The 20,996-nt window shown below is 32.0% G+C and overlaps 1 protein-coding gene and 1 pseudogene across 1 annotated transcript; one reads left to right on the forward strand and one right to left on the reverse strand.

Moving 5' to 3' along the window:
• Nucleotides 1–1,460: 1,460 nt before the first annotated feature.
• On the reverse strand, nt 1,461–1,572 carry LOC112421463 (uncharacterized; annotated as a pseudogene).
• A 7,389-nt stretch (nt 1,573–8,961) lies between these two features.
• LOC11423054 (F-box/kelch-repeat protein At3g06240) lies at nt 8,962–10,038 on the forward strand. The gene has a single exon (XM_003604991.1). It carries the CDS (start codon nt 8,962–8,964, stop codon nt 10,036–10,038), a length of 1,077 nt encoding a protein of 358 aa, XP_003605039.1.
• The last annotated feature ends 10,958 nt before the right edge of the window (nt 10,039–20,996 follow it).

Here is a 20,996-nt window from a genome sequence, read left to right on the forward strand (position 1 = left end):
ATGGTGAAATGGAATAGACACAGATAAGGATAACTTCCAATTTTAGCTTTTTTTTTGTGTTGTCATCATATCATTAAATTGTACAAGGTAATGATAATCACTCAACAAGGTAAACCCTGGGACCTTTAGTCTCCTTATATTGTGGTTATGGAATTGATAAGCAGAACCATTTTTGTGTTTTATAATGCTATGGAAGGGCTGACATGCATATAAAACTCATCTCTTCTTCATTATTCTTATTTGGTTATTATCATTATTCTTATTTGTAAATAGCATGATCAAATAGTGAAAAATTATACTGTGAATTTGCGTGGATTTGTTATGTGTGTGTTGCATGTTGAGAAATTCTTCTTTAGAAATGCATATAACACGTAACTTTAAGACACAATGAATAATGGCCGCGCCACCTTACTCTGCAATAGACACAAGAATGATGACCGCGGGAGAATGACTTAAAACACGTTATGTTACTCTTTTCTTACAAAAACAATGTGGTGTGATAGAGAAGAGCAGAACGATAACGGCGAGGCGGGAGAATGTCGTGACAGCGTTGTTTGCAATGAAGATGGTTCTCATGACGACAAGCAATTGCGGAATAGGGGATTCGGGGTCTCGAAGGGTTTGTTGGTTCAATTAGCTGATATGATTTAGGTCTTGAGCTGTAGAGAAGAAGAACAATTTATGGGTTTGGGGATTTGGATCTTGAATGGTTTGGTCTAAAGGTGGATAGAATAAGAAAAGTTAGCTTATGCAATTTGGATCTGGAAAGGCTCAACTATGATGGGAGGGGAGAGAAGAGGAAAGGGGTAAACTGTGAGTGAAAGAAAGAAAATGAATCTGAGGTGTCCGATTTTTTATTTTTAGCCAAAGCTGTTTAATAGCGTTTTCTGGCAGGCAGGTGTACTTGCATGCATGTAAGGGATGCCACTTCGGAATCTGCTTCACCATTTCCGAGGGGCATTCCCACGCAAAACACCTGGCAAATGCTGACAAAACACTGCTTTTGCAGAGACAAAAACACAGTGTATTTAAATTTTGTTTCCCGCCCAAACATAACACATGAAACTTGCGAGGGGTTACCCTTGGTAAATTTCCCAGGAACTTTCCCTGGCATTGGTCATAGTAAATTTGCCAGGAGTTCTTGCTCCTGGCATAGTACCCTGGCTAATTGCATGATTTCTTGTAGTGTGCGCTGCACATAATAGTTTTAGTTATAACTTCAGCTCCAAGTTGCAGCTTCAAATAGTTTTACATATAACAGCGTATCACCAAAACAACCCAAAAAGACCAATTTAAAGTCAGCTTAACCAGTAAGCATAATTAGTAGAAGTTGAATGGGAGCATGATAGGCTACAATTTCAATAGTGGAATTGAATGATTTAAATCTGCAGACTTTAATGGCAACCAATTTTGAGAAAGTAACTTTATCTTTTCCACAATGATTGGTACAACAATAGATTTTGCTTGTGAACCATTTCTCGATTTATGCTTGCCATCCTTACGTCGGGTGCCATGCTAATCTTCTCTATATCGTTCCAATTTTATCAGAGGGACATCCGGATATAGATTTTCTGTTTGTACTAATTTTCTTTTTCAATCAATTTTTCAAGTTGTCTTTTGACAGGGTAAGTTAACAGATTTTTTTCTTGAAAGTTAAACGTACTACTCAAACTTTTCACATTCTCTCTTCGTCCAAAAATAAGTGATCTAATTTGAATATATACACGTCATGAAAAATAAAATAAAAATAAAATTGATGGTTGTGTGGAGACAAATCTCTTCTGCATATCTAACATTCTACCTTGTAATGTGAATTGATAAAATGAGGGAAGGAGAGTGCTCTTAGAAAACCAAAGGGGGTGTGAGTGACATTTTAATATATCTCAAAGGAAGTTCGTGTAATTTGCGCTTAAACTTAACATGATATAAGCACAATACAGTCCACAAACACTAAATAAAGGAAAAAGAGCTTCACAATTAGACCTGATCCCTTTTAAACCAATGACACCAAAGATACAAACAAAAAAGATAGAATCGGTCAAGAAAACCAACAACCAACATGCCCATTATGTCAACAATTTAAACAATATACTGTCATGAAGTTGAAGGCAGAAGAATGTATACTAACCTTCTTGATATATTGTATAGAATCACATTTTAATAATAAGGCCTTAACCAAAAAGAATGAAAGTGAAAATAATCAAGGAATGAAAATAAGACTGAACAATGAAAAAATTAAAGTCTGCTAAGAATCTATGATTCAGGCCAAATGTCAATTTAGCTAGAACTTTGATGCAAACATTAAATCCATCTATGAAAGATAGTATGCCTAAACATAGCTGGAATGAAAATTAATCTGTTTTAATTTTAAATTAGTTTCTTTTTCCTGGTTTGAAACAGAGAAAAGGGCGGAAGTTAATAGAATGAGAATCCATATAAAACAATTTCAAGCAGTGACAACAACATGCATTTAGAATTCAATCCAGTTACACATGCATACCAAATAGTCAACCAATAAAATTTAAGATAAAAGTAACAAAATTTGAACGTAAAATCAAATAATTTAGCTTATATTTTGCGAATGAATTGTTTACAACATTCTAAGACTGTCGGCACACTAAAAAATCATGTTAAATTAACATAAGAGCGTAAACTGCATGCAGAGAAACTTTGTAGGACTAAAAAGATTATTAAAATCAAGTAATGATTAAAATATATGTAACACAACCAAAAATTTTGTTCGTCCAAAATGGGGTAAAACATTATACATAAAAAAAAAAGTGTATTTCTTTTCCCACCCTATGGCAATCTCACACACCCTGTAAAATTTTAAAAAATGCCCCTTTACGGTTCGGATTTCATAATCCGGACTATGCTTATCTATAATCAGCAATCATAATCTCTTCCATTTCAGCAATTTTGAATTTTGCTTTTAAAAACAACCAAAAAAATGGTCTATTCATGTCAAATGAATATCCATGTTATAAATATGTTCAAAATTGGTGTTGGTGTTGTCCGAATTACGTAATCTGGACAGCACCAGCACCATGAAAAAAATGGTGTTTAGAGGGTGTTCAGATTCTTTAATCTGAAAAAAATCAAATAGCGCACCCTAATTTTTTGAGATTTTTGGATTATTTCGGATTACAAATCCGAATTGGTGAAAAACTCATTTTTTTTTTCACCCTATTAAAAAGGAAAACACCATTTTGGATTTTAAAATCCGGAAATCTCAAAGGTATTTTTGAAAAAAAAAATATAGCGCGCGAGAAATGGATAGTGTGGGAAAAGTAATACCCAAAAAAAAAAAGGAGGATGAGGAGGCTTTTCAAAATGAAGGGTGTCTTTGCTTCAAATTATGGTTGTTACAAGTTTAATAAATATTTGAATTATTCTAATTACACCATATGCATTCCTAATTACATCCTAAAATGACAAAATTACCCTTAAATAAAATTTAATGTAATCTTAAACTCCGTTTAAGTAGGTCATGTAAACTGAGTTTATTTGTACATATTAAAAGATAAATTTAGTTTTAACCTCTTCAACCTTGTTTAATGATTCTACGTAATCTTATTTTAAGTATGTCCATGTAAACTCAGTTTACATGTACCTACTTAAACTGAATTTAAGTTAACTTGAACAATGTTAATTATCGTTGTTCGTGCTGCACCATTTAATAACTCAGTTTAAAGTGCATAACATATAAACATTGAACAACATGAAAAAAATAGAAACTCTAGCGTCATTGAAAAAGAAGGAGAAATTCAATTATTTACATGCAATAGAATATGAGAAATGATATTTGTACAACCATTTTTGTACAACTTTCTTTCTCATACTTACATTATCTTCTTATTCTCTCTCCAATGTTTTTGACCAATAAGAAGAAAGAAGAAAAAAAAGTTGTCATAAAGGTTGTATCAAATGGTTGTTCAAATATCATTGCTCATAGAATATAGATGAAAGATGTTTCGATTCACTCTTTATTCTTTTATAGAAATTGACTGAACATTCATGATTGTTTGTGGGTGAAAATTTTAGAGTGACAACGAATGAAATTAGGGTTTTAAGAAAATTTATATGAAAAGGCAGTTTTGGTATTATTATAAAATTTTAATAAATTTGGGTGTAACTAGAAATACACGGGGTGCGAATAGTAAACTTAAAATAACATCCATAAGGAAAAAATCATTGCTCTTGTTGAAAAAATCAAGCTAAATTCATTCTTTTGGATAAAATCTAAACAGGCATCCTTTTGTTATAGTTATACTGATCGGTGGAAACATCCGCTTTTATGTATGGGTGTACGGATGTAATTTTCGCTGTTTTGTTGTTACTGTTTCTTTAGCAGCTTTGTGACTGTGTAAATAATTTTCCGATGTTTCTCCTTTTGCACGCCTTGTGCAGGTCGAATCACCGTGGTTAATTCATATCTCATTTTGATTTGTTCAAAAAAACATCCATAAGGAAAAAAGATTTCTTATCTATATAAGCTGAAGCACGCTGTTACAAACCTAAAGCTCTATATCTAACTTGCATCGTATCAAGTGTGAAACACAGCCGCTGGACTAGCAGAGTGAACAAGGGAGGTTGAGGGAGATAAAAAAAATGCTACTATGTTTTTTTTTTTTTAGGAAATATATATTACTTTATTTGTTACAAGTTTAATAAATACCCTTTCTAAGAAAAGTTTAATAAATTCTTTACCATGCGTTGTACCAAAAAAAAATAAAATTCTTTACCATGCGCTTTCTCTGCCCCAAACTTTTTTTTTTTGAAGGACTGTCCCAAACTTTTATCTTCCATTTTATTTTACTTTTCAATTTTCTTCTCTCTTCATCTTACCGTCCATTTCCTCTTCTTCACTGTAAAGCTACCATTTCTCATCTGGTAATCTCTTTCCATCATTTTGGCAACTTAATATCACAAAATAAAGTCTTTCTTTGTCAAATAGAAATATAAATGTGCTTCAAGACTTTAGAACCAAATTAACAAGAAGAATCCAGCGTTGAACTGCCCAACACACTCTACTGGCTCTGTAATATGAATCAATTCCCCATTCATGATTGATTAAAATTTGAAGTTGGTTTAAGCACTCAAATCCCATGTTATGAGAATTGGGAATGCATATGTTGCAATTTTTATTATTTAAACCATCAAAGTTTAAAGTCTGATTTAAAAACAAGCAAAAACTAAATTCTAAATTGATATAAAAAATTTGTTCTGCATTTCCATAAATGCAAGAACAGTCCGGATCAATTTCTGGCCATTTAAGACCTGTTTCGAAGAAGCTGAACTTAGTTGTAGGTAGCATGTGAGCGATCAGTTACTTATCCAAACTCTTTTTCATTTTTTATTTTGATAGAAAAATTAAATATATAGCGAAATGGCTGAAAATGCAATCGTGAAATATTCGGGAGATATCTCTAGCGAAATATAGCAAGGCTCATCTTAATAAATATATATTCTTTTTATATAAAATATGCATAAATTTAATAAACTTAAAACAACATCACATAGGGAAAATAGATTTCTTAACCTTATTTATCCTTATTTATTAATTTTGTTAGGTCTGCAGCAATTTAACCTAATTTTTTTCCGCTCATTTGCTTTATTAGGATTGTAATTATTTAACCTAACAAATTTCATTTAAAAAAATGCATCGCACCAATCTCATTCCTAACCTCTTGTCTTTTTTTTTTTTGTGAGTAAATTACACTCATCTCCTTTCAAAGATGCTTGAATTACACTCCCCTCCCCTCCTATGTTAAAATATACACTTCCCTCTCCTCTTATTCAAAACATATTAGAAAATATTACATTTCCCTCCCTTGAGAGAAGCTTGAATTACATTCCCCTCCCCTCTTAAGGTAAAATCTACACTTTAGTCCCTCACTAATTTTATTTATTTATAATAATCTAGCAAAAAACATAATCTAACACACTTCAAAGAAAAATAGCACCGCAGATTCTTTTTAATATAATCAAATTTTGAATACATATCTTTCTCTATTTTTTATTCACAATTTCATTAACATATAGTTTTAAAGCCTATTATAAAATATGAAAAACCTAGAATAAAATTAAAATATTTATAAAATTACTAAAGTCGATTAAGTATGATTATTTAAAAGTGAATTTTATATTCTAAATTATAAAATTAATAACAAAAGATTTAAATTTAATTGTCGTTGACATTTAGATTATAAATAAACGAATTTATATTTTTTAAATGGTATTTCAAAATTAAAATATATTATAAAAATATTTATTTATGTTAAAATAGATTAAAGTGTAGTCCATATTTAATTATTAACGGAGGGGGATGTAATTCAAGAATCTTATAGGGGATGGGAGTGTAAATTTTACTTTTCAAGGGAGGGAAGTGTATATTTTAACATAAGAAGGGAGGGGAATGTAATTCAAGCATCTTTGAGGGGAGGGGAGTGTAATTTACTCTTTTTTGAGTAAATTACACTCATCTCCCTTCAAAGATGCTTGAATTACACTTTTTTTTTTGAACCAATTTCATGCATTTATTTCATTCCTATCCTGTTGCCTTTTTTTTTTTTTACAATATTTTCTACACTTATTTAATACGTTTACAAACAGAATACCCTAATTTCAATGCAAACTCGGCTACCCTAATTTCCATATAAACTTGGTTATTTATACCAAACCCTATACGTGTTTCTCTAAAAAAAAAAAAAACCTAAACTGTAACACACCGTTTTCCCAACTTAAAAATTTCAAACATTCATCAGAGTAAAACATCACATAAACGGGATATCACACTTCTTAAAAATTTTAAATAGATAAATAATAATTTATCCTTCAACATAAATCATCAACGTAATAGCAGCGGATTAAATTCAACTTCATAAATACTCTTGGCAAGCAGTCCTCATGAAAACATCTCATAAGTTCAGTTAAACAACATAATCATAGCATATACGCAAAGGAAAGAGAAATAGCCACTAAAGATCCCCTCCCGTTACGTATCAGAGCAACCTAAGACTCAGCGAGGAAAGGCCACTCACGACAGCAAACACAACAACCTATTCTTGATCACCTGCAAGTTACTCATATGAAGAGCAACATTTCCAACCAGAAGGGGTGAGATTTCACAAAACAATAATATTAAGCATATAATTCAACAATTATATTTAACAACATAAAACATCTTATTATTCATCATAGTTAATAATATATCATAATTCACTTCGTTAACAATTCATATAAAGAATTACAACTTCAACAACTTGGCAACTTATCATCTTTGACTCGACAAATGCGACTATGCAACTTAGACCTCTTATATGCATGTGGTACCAATACAGGGCATCAAGCCCCCATCGCTATTTGAGTATTAATATACTTCCAGGGCATCAAGCCCCCATCGCTTATTGAGCTAAAGCTCCAACGTGTTGAGTACAAAGCTCCAGAGCATCAAGCCCCCAACAATGAAATGCTAATGCATGGACTCGACCTCTTAAACATCTTAATTCGACAACCTCTTATATAATCCAATAATTTAGAACATCATCATCTTCATCAACTTAGACCGACTCATGCAGCTTAGTTAAATAACAACAGCAACATAGGCAGTATACAAAAACAGCATGACATAATAATATCAATTGCAAGTCATCAACATCTTAAATATTCAATTATACTTCAAGTAATGCACATAACATTGTATCACAACATAATCAACATCAACAACTCGTGAAACAAAGGTCGCAAAACCTAACAAGACACTTTGTTTCTGGGTCACTCGCGAGGCGAGAGCCTCTGCTCGCCGTGGCGAGTTCAGGTCAGAATACTACAAGTTTCATTCTACAAACTTTCCAGGTTCAATCTCATCCTACATTATGTCCTAATCATTATTAGTCATGTTCAGGCACTCAAAAGCATCTAAGGATCAACTCAGAAGTCAAAATCACGAAATCTTGCATGCTCTCTGGTCAAGCTCGCTATGGCGAGTTGCGACGTGCAACTCGCGAGGCGGGGAAAGGTTGCTCGCGTGGCGAGCGATGAAGGTCGTTAGGGGCAGAAGTGCAGTTTTTCATCAATTTCATCAATTCTCATGGTTTTAAGCCTAACTTCGATTCCAGAATTCATCATAATCGTTATCTAAGGTCTAGGGACAATTTCTACATCAATCTAACAAGTTTTCACTGTTTAATCATCAATTCTACCAATTTGACCTAATTTCAGATTTCTCTTAAACTCATCCTAATTCATGTTAAATGTAACCGTTGATTCAGAGACTTAATAGAATTGCAAAGTTAGTCTCACCCTTACCTTAACAATGAAAATCGCAGCTTTCTAGGTTGTTCTCCATTCTCTTGGCTTTTTCTCCCTTTTCTCCAAAATTGATCGTATGTACAAATGTTTTTTCTAATTAGGTCTTCCTATTTATATCTCTCCATCTATCTTATCTTAATTCTCTTTTGCCCCCAAAACTCTCTAAAATCTCAAAACAACCCCTAAACTCAATATTTATTTTATTTTCAAATCTTATTTTATTAAACAATAAAATAAGTCACAATTCCTCATAAAATCACATAAAACGACCTCAATCGTATAAATCTTAGAAATCACACATATATTATATAAATATAATATAAACTCATCTTAATAACTTCTAGACTCAATTAAATAATTAAATAATTCAAAACGGACGTTACATAAACCGTGTAAAAATTTCACACACAAAAAAAAAATCATATATTTTGATATTTAGAGCTTTACAAATGGAAATATGTGACCTTACAACTTATTTTTTTCACCGTTTATTATTCGTATGTCAAAACTTTATTTTATATAAGCCCAAACACGTTGTCACAACCCTAAAAATCTATATCTAACTTGCATCGTATCAAGTGAGAAACACAGCCGCTGGAGCTGAGTTGTAATATTAGGGTTACTCTAAACAGGGTAGTAGAAGAGGGCATGGAGAAGAAGAAGACATCGGTGCATCTGCCTCATGATTTGATAATCCTAATCTTGTTGAGGTTGCCGGTGAAGTATCTTATACGTTTCAAGTGTGTTTGTAAATCATGGTTTTCTCTTGTCTCTGATCCCCGCTTTGCAAATTCACAATTTCAATTCACCACTGCAACACATACTCGTAGAATTATAGGCTTATCATCTTTATCTCATGAAATTCGATCTATAGATGTTGATGCATGGCTTAATGATGATCTTCCTTCACCGAACCTTAATTTCTTGCTTCCTAAATCTTATTTTCCTTTTGAAATTATAGGGTCATGTGGAGGGTTTTTATTTTTATACCGTTTTCCAGACATTTACCTGTGGAATCCATCTACTGGATTTAAGAAACAAATACCCGTGTCTTCTTTTGATTCCAACAAACCATATGATAATTTATATGGTTTTGGTTATGACCAGTCAAGAGATGAGTACGTGCTGGTTGTATTTTCCCATGTTTCATCACATTTGGAGGTTTTCTCGTTTCCAGATAATACCTGGAAAGAAATTGACGGTACTAACTTTGATTACGCTGTCGATCCTTCTCATATAAAAGGGTTGCTATTTAATGGGGCTATTCATTGGCTGGCTTGGAGTCGTGATTTAGATTTGAATGTTATTATTGTGTTTGATTTAATTAAAAGGAAACTGATTGAAATACCTCTTCAAAATGATTTTGGCGGACTTACTTTAGATGCTGATTCTGGTTTGTGGGTATTTTGCGAAACTCTGAGCATATGGATTCTAACTTCTGATGGTGAAAGAATTGAAATATGGGTGTTGAAAGATTACAAAGTGCATTCGTCTTGGAATAAAACTCTTGTTCTTTCTGTTGATTTCATTCCAGATAACTTGAACGTTTCCCCTATGTACTCCACAAAAAATGGTGAAATTATTATTGTAACAACTGATGGTTCTATATTGGTGAAGTACAATAGTAAAGGGCAGCTGTTAAAGCATCAATCATTCTGTAACAGTCCATCCAAAGTTGTCATGTATACCGAGTCTCTGCTTTCACTCCCTGGGGACAATGAGTAAGTTTAAGAAGATGACAAAAACAAGAAAATGAGGTACTGAAATATCATCATTCACCATTTTCTTGATACTTAATATAATACACCTTTTAGTCACTGTTATAAGTAAAAAACCATTTTTAATTGCATTGAATAACCATTTTTATCTAATCTGTAACATTGACCAGATACAAAGTTATACGATGAACATAAAAATTTAGTTTTTTGCTTATTGGATTGTATGGTAAAATAATCTAATTAGTTTATGCATGTTGAAGGAGAAAGGTTTTGTTCTCTAATTTCAAATTAATGAGCTATACATGAATTTATAACTTAATGTCTTAACACTTTAATCTTTTGGAAAAGTTCTGCATGTTTCAATTTAACACAACTTGAGGTCTTACCATTTCATTCTATGAATATAGATTTTGTTTTTGTTTAAGTGTAACACATCTACATGTCCTTTTTTAGCTAAGTTTGCAGCAGAGTGTATATCAGTTAGAAACACTACTACAGGAGGCATTCTTTTAAAGCTAGAATAAAAGCTTATACCATAGCCTGTCGTACATATTTTTATAGAAATTGTGACAAAACAATCGTTTGATGAGAGGTTTCTTGAAGAAACGGAGTTTAAAAGGTTCAGTATCTGATTGTGCACATTATGTGGATAATAATACATATGCAAATAAAAACATGATTTTTCTATATGTATAAAAAAACATTTCAACGAAGACAAATACAACAATCATAAACTTGATTTTCATTATTTTGATTAAATAAGAAATTCAGCATGGTAGTTCTTTCTTTTCATATTATCTTTTGTATGATAAATTATTTATCCGTTGTTTGTAAATGGTGAAATGGGATGTATTCGAATAGCTTCCAATTTTAGTTTTTTGTTGTCTTGTCATCATATTATTAAATTATAGAAGCAACCAATGTTTAATAGCTAATGAGAATCATTCATTCAACAGGTTCATGAGTTCTAAATGGCAGCATGCATGCTTCTCTTGTTTCAGCACACATCGCTATGACAGTAGCCCGAAAAAGGAAGGGATCTAATGGGATTATGCACATCATAGTCAATTTTTATAGTTTGAAAAACCAATGACTATCTATCACTGGTGACATGACTGTGTATTTTTATATTTGATTTTGAGATTATAGATATGTTGATAAGGATTGGAAAATATTGGGAGATTTTCTTTATGTGTTATCGTTAGGTCTTTGTTATTGTCCAAATTCTCTTAATTATTATCTACAATCAGTGCAAGATTTTAATGATGTATTTCTTTTCTTTTTTAACTTTTATGAAAACCACGATGAAACAAATATATATAAATAGGTAGAGAACTATTATTATCTAGCATCAGTGCAGGTATGAATGTGAGCTAATAGAGAAAATTGTTAAAGGCACGCACTTGGAAGCATAAGAGTTCTTCTGGTTTTGGATAATATTAACCAGAAACTTGTGAGCATATAACTTGTTGGCTGGAGAACGCGACTGGTTTGCTTCTGGAGAACACGATCGGCGCACTTGAACTCTTTTGTTAGAATGCCTTTGATATATGTCTAGTTGATCCAAGTGTTATGCAAAGGATATACCATTGAGTTTATGAGTAAATAGGTTCCAATTTGAAGGGGAGAAGGAATAGGAAATTGATTTGGAAAAACATAGGTAGGTTCCACATGCTGGTATTCAAGGTGCACCGGAAATAAGCTATTGTAGTTTATTCAAAGGTGAGAAATGTGTATATTTTGAAAGGATATTGCGAAATAAGATCTAGCTGTCGTATTTAATCTATTGTGACTTTATTCAGCTCAGCGACTCAAACCCATAGCAGAATCCCAAAATAGACAAAATCCTAGTAAAGTTGCATCAAAATCTTGAAATCCATACAAAATTGCAAGATTTTAAAGGGTTTTGAATTTTGAACGATTTTGTCCATTTAATTTAGTCATTTATGTATAAGTATTTTGTGGACTTTAAACTGAGTCATTTATGACTATATACAATTTTTTTTTTTTTTTAATCAAAGATAGCCTAGGAGTGAGCTAGGACTATCCAAAATATATTAGAAAAGAAAGAGAACAAATACAAAGCAAGAAAGAGGGGGACCAAACCAAACCTCTTCAAAAGTTTACAAACCTAAAACCAGGCAACCCTAGCCTGTTTTGAACATTGTAGCCTCTAATACAAGCAGGCATATCTAGCCAAATAGTAAGATGGTCTAAAGTGAGACTAATATTAGCCAATGCATCAGCACAACAATTACCCTCTCTATACACATGAGTAACCATAAAATTTATGCTACTGACAATATGTAAGCAATTGTTCCAACGGTTTCTCAGTCTCCAAGGGATGAGTGAATGATTTTTAAAGGCATTAACCACCAATGCTGAGTCTGATTCTAGCCATAGGAAATTCCAAAGATGTCTTGCAGCAATTTCAATTGCTCTCATTGCACCTGAAAGTTCAGCATGATAAGCGCTACCTATTCCAGTGTTCTCTGCAAAGCAAAGGAGAAACATAGAGTCCTTGTTCCTGAAAATTCCCCCACAAGAAGAAGATACATTAGTAGCTGCTCCATCTGTGTTGCATTTAATCCAATCAAATATAGGAGGATGCCAGACAACTTCTTTTATCATGGGAGCCTTTGGAGGATGAATAGATACATTAAACTTCTTCATGATGATAAAATCAGTGATAGATGATGAAGCTACTGTTTGAGAAAGATTACTAGACAAAGAAACATTAGAAATGATTGTAGAGATAGATGACTTCCAGTGGATCTTCTTGTCTTGAAACCTTTGTTGATTTCTAGCATACCAAATAGCATTCAGAATGTTGATAATGGCTGCGGTAATAGTAAGCTTGCATTGAGGGTTCCAATTTCTAGAACAAATTTTCCAAATGTCTTCGAAATTCTGGATTTGCAAATTAATGTTCAATATAAAAGCAAACCATCTCCAGATATTTTTTGCATAAGGGCATTGTAAAAACAGATGATAAGATGTTTCAAAACAAGACAGGCAAAGAGAGCACATGGAGGGAAGAGAACATCCTCTTAGGGACAAATTCTCATCAGTGGGAAGCTTGTCATGCATGAGCCTCCATGCAAGGAGGGATTTTGATGGTGGAATGTCACTTGACCAAATTGATTTTGTCCAGTTCAGCTTTGGAAGATGTTTTCTTTTGAATTCAAAGGCATCCTTGAGGGATAGAGTACCTGTTGGATTATGTTTCCACACCAAACCGTCATCTTGATCATGCATAGGAAGAGTAACTTGATGCACAAGATTTCTCAAAGAGGGAAAGACTTGGGTTAGTGATTGAGGAATGCTCCATTGATTATTAGATATATAACTATTCACTGAGGAAGGAAAGGGAGCAATCAAATCATTAGTTTCATTTAGGATCTGAAATAAAGAATCACCACACCAGTGATCAAACCAAAAGTTGATTTTCTTCCCATCACCCACTAGCCAAGATGAATTTTCTCTAATAACTTGGAATTCCATTTTGATACCACTCCAAATAGAAGAATAGATATGATGATTAATACAAGAAGTACCTCTAAGGACTCTACTCTTAAGGATTTTTGCCCAATGTTCTTCAGACAGCAAGAGATCCCAACAAAGCTTTAGATTAGTGGCTTCATTAAGACAAACAAGAGATCTTAGATTTAAACCTCCTTCTTCATAGGGAGCACAAATCTTTTTCCAAGCAACTGCAACTATATACAATTTATAACTTGTATTTAGCATTATTGGATCAAGTTAACGATTCTCACATCCTTAACACACAAACCTCCCTTATTTTTTGGTTGACACACTTTCCTCCACTTAACCCAAAAAATCTTCCTACCACCACCCACCCCTCCCTAAAGAAAAATCCTCCTTGGATATGGGTGATCATCTTCACCACCTTTATCGGCATTTTCAAAAAACAAAGATATAAAATGGGGAAAGAATTCAACACCGAGTTAAGAGAACAATCCGACCTCCAAGATTCACAAATCGTATTTAAATACGACACAAACCGGCATAAATATTTCTGAAACCTTATTATTTCTCGTTGAATTATATCTAAACCTTGGTTTCGAGTTCAAAATCCCCAATGCACAATAGAACTTAGAACCCAAAAGGCTCCAAATTCTGAATTAATTCTATCACAGTAAATTCTGAATTAATCCTCACTAGAATCTTTAGCGAGGTCTGATTTTTGGTGAACAATTGATTATGCTAAACAGGAATGGAGATTCCTCGATTCTGTTTTCTCACTGAATTGATTTAAGACAAGTTACGTGCTAGATTGATTTTTGTTTTTTAAAAACTTCTAGTTGGGTCTTGTCCCCTTTACTGGATTTGTTTTCGCTAAATCCAATTCTATCTTTGATTTTCGTGTTGATATAGGCATTATAAGTTTTCTTGAACTCAACTAGAAGTGTACTTTAATTTTCGTAATGATATTTATATGCAGAAATTAATGTTGAGATTGTATAATCTTAGTTTTTTTCGTTGGATTGATTTTTCTGAGAATTGTGAAATGTTGAGATAGTATAATCTTAGTTTTTTCGTGGGATTGACATTAAGTTATAAAATCGATGCTTGTTGGAGGATGATACTGATTTGTGTTATTTTGAGCTTTATGCGTTTCGATTCATTTCCATTGTTAATCTCTTTCGATAGGTATTTTACTCAACATATTTGTTTATGAACTTTGTAGCATAGTTGTTTGAAACTTGGTGATGATGGTTGGCATGGAAAGGGGCCATATGTTCCTCCCTGGACTTTCCACATGAAACTATTGTTTATCTCAATTCAACTTTAAGGTTATATTCCACATGCAACTTGGTTATTTTTCATTTTTGATGAAGAATTATACAAAAGAATTTGAATTTGCATGTACAAGAGATTTATTGTGATTGAGTAAAGTTTCTGCAAGTTTGATTTTGATTGAGTAAAGTGTCTGCAAGTTTAATTTTGCAATGTATTCATGTTTACAGAAACAGATCAAAAAAGATGTTTAGAAGGTTTTGTTGAAAAGGGAAATACTAAAAATACTTTGTAATATAGAAGAGGAGGTACGACTTTCTCTTTAGCCTTATTGGTTTGACACAAGTCTTCTATAAAAAATGTTGAAAGATGGGGCCTAATTCATAATCACAAAACCGGCTTGTAAGGTGAGGAGTGTCTCCTCTTTATAAGCTATCATCAAGAGTCTATCTATCCGATGTGAGACCTGGGTTTCCTAATGCACCCCCTCACGCCCAGCACTCTTTGGGCTTGGTGCGTGAATAGGTAGGTGTCCCTTGAATTCGAAAAGCTCTGATACCATGTTAAAAGTTGGGGCCTAACTCATCATCACAAAACCGGCTTGTGAGGTGAGGATTGCCGCCACTTAAAAATACATTGTCAGGCCAACTCCTAACCGATGTGGGACACTTTACACACCCCCTCACGCTCAGGACAGGACATCTGAAACGTGGACATAAATGGTTGGTGGCCTGATAGCAGGTAAAATCCAAGCAAGTTTTCTTGTAGTCACTTTAAGTTTTTATTTATGTTTGAACCAAAATTTTCCCTTTTGAAAGAGCAGGATGGAACAAAACGTGACAAGGAAACCATAGATTTCTTTACCAATAGGATTAATTAATTAGTTTGCTTTATAAGTTAACTCCAAGACTTTATATGGAATGTTTTGAACCAAGCTAATATAAACTGCTATGTCATAACTACCTTTTTTCTATATGTCAGGTGAGATCTCTTAAAATGAGTGGCTTTGTGCACTGATCTCTTAAAAAATTTAATTTCTTAGTTTAGTTACAGAGTAGAGTTCTTCCTTCTGAGTTTTCTGCTTTTAAGTGCAAGAAACAAGAAAAAAAATTATTAATACAACCTTGATCAAAAAAATGAAATTTTTGCAACATAGATTTCTATAACTTAACATGATTTACGTTTTTCTATAAAAAAAAACAGAGAGAAAAGTAAAAAAGAAATTAGGCATCTCAAACAGTTTCCGTTGCATTATTTTGATTTTTTTTTTCAAGAAGTCATAATGGAATATATTAAATCACTATAAGCGGTTCATCTCGCACAAGACGCGCAAAAGAGAACCACCCAAACACATTACAAAGTTAAAGATCACCATGAAATAGTAACGATAAAAACAAGATTACACCATAACATCCATACAAGATAAAGGGTGCCGCCACCAATCATGATAACCGAAGGCGAAAGAGTGCATATTGACCTTTAACCACAAGAAAGACAAGTAGTTTAACCTTGTTTGCTTTGTGAACTGAATCCAAACCCTTATGATTAAAAATCATATTGTTCATGTCCTTCCAAAATAACCCATCTTCTTTGGTTTTTTGTCTTGAGAAGAAAAACAATAGTACCGCTCAATCCTCAATTCTTATTAGCAATCGGCAAATATAGAACTTAAATTAGCATCAAATTAAATAAATTTTATTGTTGTATGAACTAACAACTAAATTATACAATGTTAAAAACTCAAAGTAAGTTCATGTATTATTATCCAAAATAAGAATTTGTAAAAAATTAAAGTTAGTATTGTGTTAGTTCATCCATTTTAAAAATTAAAACAACTTTAATTCTCAATCGTATCTTCCCAATTTTTTTATTTTTTTTTAATATATAAAATTTAGAAGAAGTCGTAAGTAAGTTAAATGATGAGACTATGAATTAAACCACTTATCACCACAGCCACTGGAACTCTGATCCAACCTGCAAGATTTCATTTTTACAACCAACAAACAAAACAGATACAACTCACAAAGAACCTGAAATCAAATTAATGAATATGCATATTAGATACATAGATATGCAACTTGAGGATGTGCTGTTACGATTTTTTTCTGACTCTGAGAATAGGTGAATTGGAAGGGAGTGAGGAAGACTCCAGTTCATTGATGATTACTCCATTGAGAACGTCGTTGCCGCACTTCTTGACAGCGCCCTCATCATCTATGTCTAATGTTGTTGCGCTTTCGGATAATCCACATTGTCCGAAGCAAATAATCAAGAAACAAATATAAATCTAAGAAACACAATCCTGACGGTCGATATTTAAAATTCCATGACGATATAAATTATCTTAGGAGATAATTGGTTGTTTAATAATCCAGAATCAAATAAAGAAACCCTCACCGAAATTATAATAAGCATCTCCGGTTGTTCTTTTATTAAGATGTAGTTAAAGTTCTCATGTGTACACATCACTTATTCAATTAAATTTGAAGGGTAATGTATAATAAGCATCCATTCATTAATATGTGGGTCTCACTAATATCTTTACATTAGTACATTTCAAAAACTATTAATATGTTTTATTAAATATGAGGAAAGCAATGAATAAAGTATGCAATTGTGTCATTTTTAAGCAAAAGAGAGACAATGCTTGCACAAGTCTTGCATCTAAATAGCATTGCTTTTTATATGTTCTTCAATATCTAATAATTTTTCTACTTGCATTTTTCTACTTGTAACATGCATTTGTCAATCAAATTATTATAATCAATAAAGTAACGTCACTTATTTTTAGGTCTATTTATTTTTTCGGTTGATTTATAATGTACTTTTGTTTTTGAGATCTTTTTGGTCTATACTGTATCTTTAATTTTATTGACCCTTTTAAAATCTTAAAACTCCATTAAAATCTATATCATGACTCCATTAAAATCTTGCAAAGAATCTTGATTGTAAAAAGTCTTTTAAAATCCTACAAAATCAATACAATCCAACAAAGTCTTTTAAAATCTTCAAGATTTTTTCTATCAAACCAGTCTTTTAAAATCTCAATCCAATACACCCCCTTAGTTGTAGGTAGCATGTGAGCCATCAGTTACTTATCCAAACTCTTTTTCATTTTTTATTTTGATAGAAAAATTAAATATATAGCGAAATGGCTGAAAATGCAATCGTGAAAAATTCGCGAGATATAGCAAGGCTCTTAATAAATATATATTCTTTTTATATAAAGTATGCATAAATTTAATAAACTTAAAACAACATCACATAGGGAAAATATATTTCTTAACCTTATTTATTAATTTTTTTGTCAAAAAAAAAAACTTATTATTCATTAATTTTGTTAGGTATGCAACAATTGAACCTAATTTTTTTCTGCTCATTTGCTTTATTAGGTTTGTAATTATTTAACCTAAAAAATTTCATCTAAAAAAATGCATCGCACCAATTTCATCCGATCCTCTTGCTATTTGATGCTGCACGTTTGTTCTAGAAACTATGATCATATCCTTTTTTATTAATTTTTATTAGGTCTGGAGTAATTTAACCTAATTTTTTTCTGCTCATTTGCTTTATTAGATTTGTAATTATTTAACCTAAAAAATTTCATCTAAAAAAATGCATCGCACCAATTTTATCCTATCCTCTTGCCTTTGTTTTTTTTGAAGGAAATATTTTCTACACTTATTTGATGAGCATATCAATGACCACGTTTGATGCCTTCTATTTTATTATACTTTTTATTTTTTTATTTTATTTTTTGACAATTTTTTGTACACTTTCTTTTTTAAGGAATATTTTGTACACTTATTTAATACTAAAAAAATGAATCTGCATCAATTTCATTCCTATCCTCTTGCCTTTTATTTTGTTATCATCTTGCCTTTTTTTTTGACAATATTTTGTACAAAATACTAGAAAAATTCATCGCACTAATCTCATGCCTTTTTTTTTTGACAATATTTTGTACACTTTTTTTTGAACCAATTTCATGCATTTATTTCATTCCTATTCTGTTGCCTTTTTTTTTTTTGACAATATTTTGTTTGGTCAAGCTATTGTTTACCCTAATCTTAACCTAATTTTTCCCTCCATTGTTTCGGATTAACTCCTTCTATAAGTGCTAATCCTAATCAACATTCCACTTTGAAATTTAACCCTTAACATTCTCCCTCCATTTCATTTGAAATTTAAATTCTGATTATCATTGGAATTCTAATTGTTCATCGTGCCACTAAAACATCACAGTGTGATATTTTTGCTACTCCAATGCACATTAAAATCAATATTCTTTTACCAATTTGAGTTGAACTTATCATATTGCATGGACACTATTCAATAGAAATTGAATTCGGCCACTCTCTCACTCATCTAACTCTAAATTTTCAATCTTATCCTTTCCTCCTTTCTCTTTCACCACGCCAAACATATCTATGTGAATTATGTTCCTCCTTTCACTCTCTATTATCATTTTCTTCCCCCTCCTTCTATTCATATTCCTCCAAATTGCCATCCACCATTTCTTTCATCTTTTTTGTTTTCTCTTTTAGATTTATGAATTTTGATGAGAAGATGACCCTTTGACGGGTTTCTTTTTTTACTTCAGCTATTTCACTTTTTTCTATTTCCCTTTTTTTTTTGTTCTGATTTCATTTTTTTTATAGCTTTTGTCTCTTTGTGTTGCGCCTTTTTTGTTGGGTATTTTATTCAGAATTTGAGGCAAAGGAAGTGAGCGTGCAAAATGAGTGAGTAACCATACAATCACAAAACTATATTGGGTTTAATTTCTTAATTAGAGTTCTTCGATGCTAAGAGTATTTTTATGGTAATGGGTTTTGAGTTTTCAATTGAAAAATTGTGAATTTAGTTTACTTATTTAATTCATCTTCTTGATTGTTCCATCTATCTTCGTTTTTATTCTTTCCTTTATGAAATGAAGTTTCTAAAAAAATCGATATTTCACGAATCACATTGTACCTTACTCTGTATTAATTATCAAGCCACTTTTTGCATAGCTAGATTTACACAAGACATAGTCATGTAGATTAAATCATTTGCTCATTTTTAAAGCAAATTTTTTTCTTTCTTTCTATTCTTCAATCTCTGCCTTATTCAAGAATGTTTTCAATTTCTGGAATTTTACTATGTCCTATTGACATACTCTATTTTAGAAGTATACCAATCAATATTTGATATTCATAAATATTTTGTATATTGGTTTGTAAACATTAGAAGTTTCCTTAGCGTAATGGGAGGACATATGAGTTTTTACGCATTTGGTATTCATTTATAAGCTGACATTTTAACGATGACTACTACGCTTCTAACTATAGATAAATGTGATCTCTATCGTGATCATGACTTAATAGTTCTGTTGTTAGTTTTGATGATTTATAGGCTGCGATGGTGTTTGTTGCTATCATAAACTCCTATTTTGTGTGTATTTTGTGGTTGTTTTTGGTGCTGGACTATTTTCTCTGTTGCATATATTTTCTGCATATTTAGTTATATTGACAGTTGGAGTTTAAGGTTCTTTGCTGCACAAGCTTTTGTTTATTGGATCGTTGTAAGTGTAACTTGATTACAATTTAGACTCTGTTATGAACACTATGAAGGCATATCAATATATGTTATAGAAAAAATTAAGCTTTTTAGCATGTCAAGTACGTGTTACTATTAGTAATAATTGATCCACTTTGTTTGTCCAAAATTGATGCAGAAAGTCATTGGTGATGGAGTACATTAGTGAACTATAGGGTTTGAATCGTTGATTATATTCATCTTTTTTCTTAATCTTACATAAGTTTGATGCGATTGTTGTGCAAGTAGTAAGTGTGCTGGCATATTTCAAAGAGGAATGCAAGTCGTAGTAATTCAAGCTTAAGATATGTGATTATATTGTGTTTTTCATGAGAGGAGATAATTAAATGAAAGGAGAAAAAGTCGTCACATTCATACAATTATATCAGGTGAAGCCATGACAGGAAAGCACTATGCTTTTATTTGTTTTGTATTTTATTATAGGGTCTTGATAAAGGGCACTCTTCAAGGATTCAAAGATTAAGAAATCATTCATTTAAAAAGTCAAATAATTCAATTAAATACTCAAGTTTCATATAAAGTTATTATTTAAGGGAAATTATACATTGCAATTTTTAGAGTTATTTCTATAGAAGGGCGGAAGATATTCATAACCGACGAAGATAA

Source organism: Medicago truncatula, chromosome 4, assembly GCF_003473485.1.
Source record: "Medicago truncatula cultivar Jemalong A17 chromosome 4, MtrunA17r5.0-ANR, whole genome shotgun sequence".
Lineage (NCBI taxonomy): Eukaryota > Viridiplantae > Streptophyta > Magnoliopsida > Fabales > Fabaceae > Medicago > Medicago truncatula.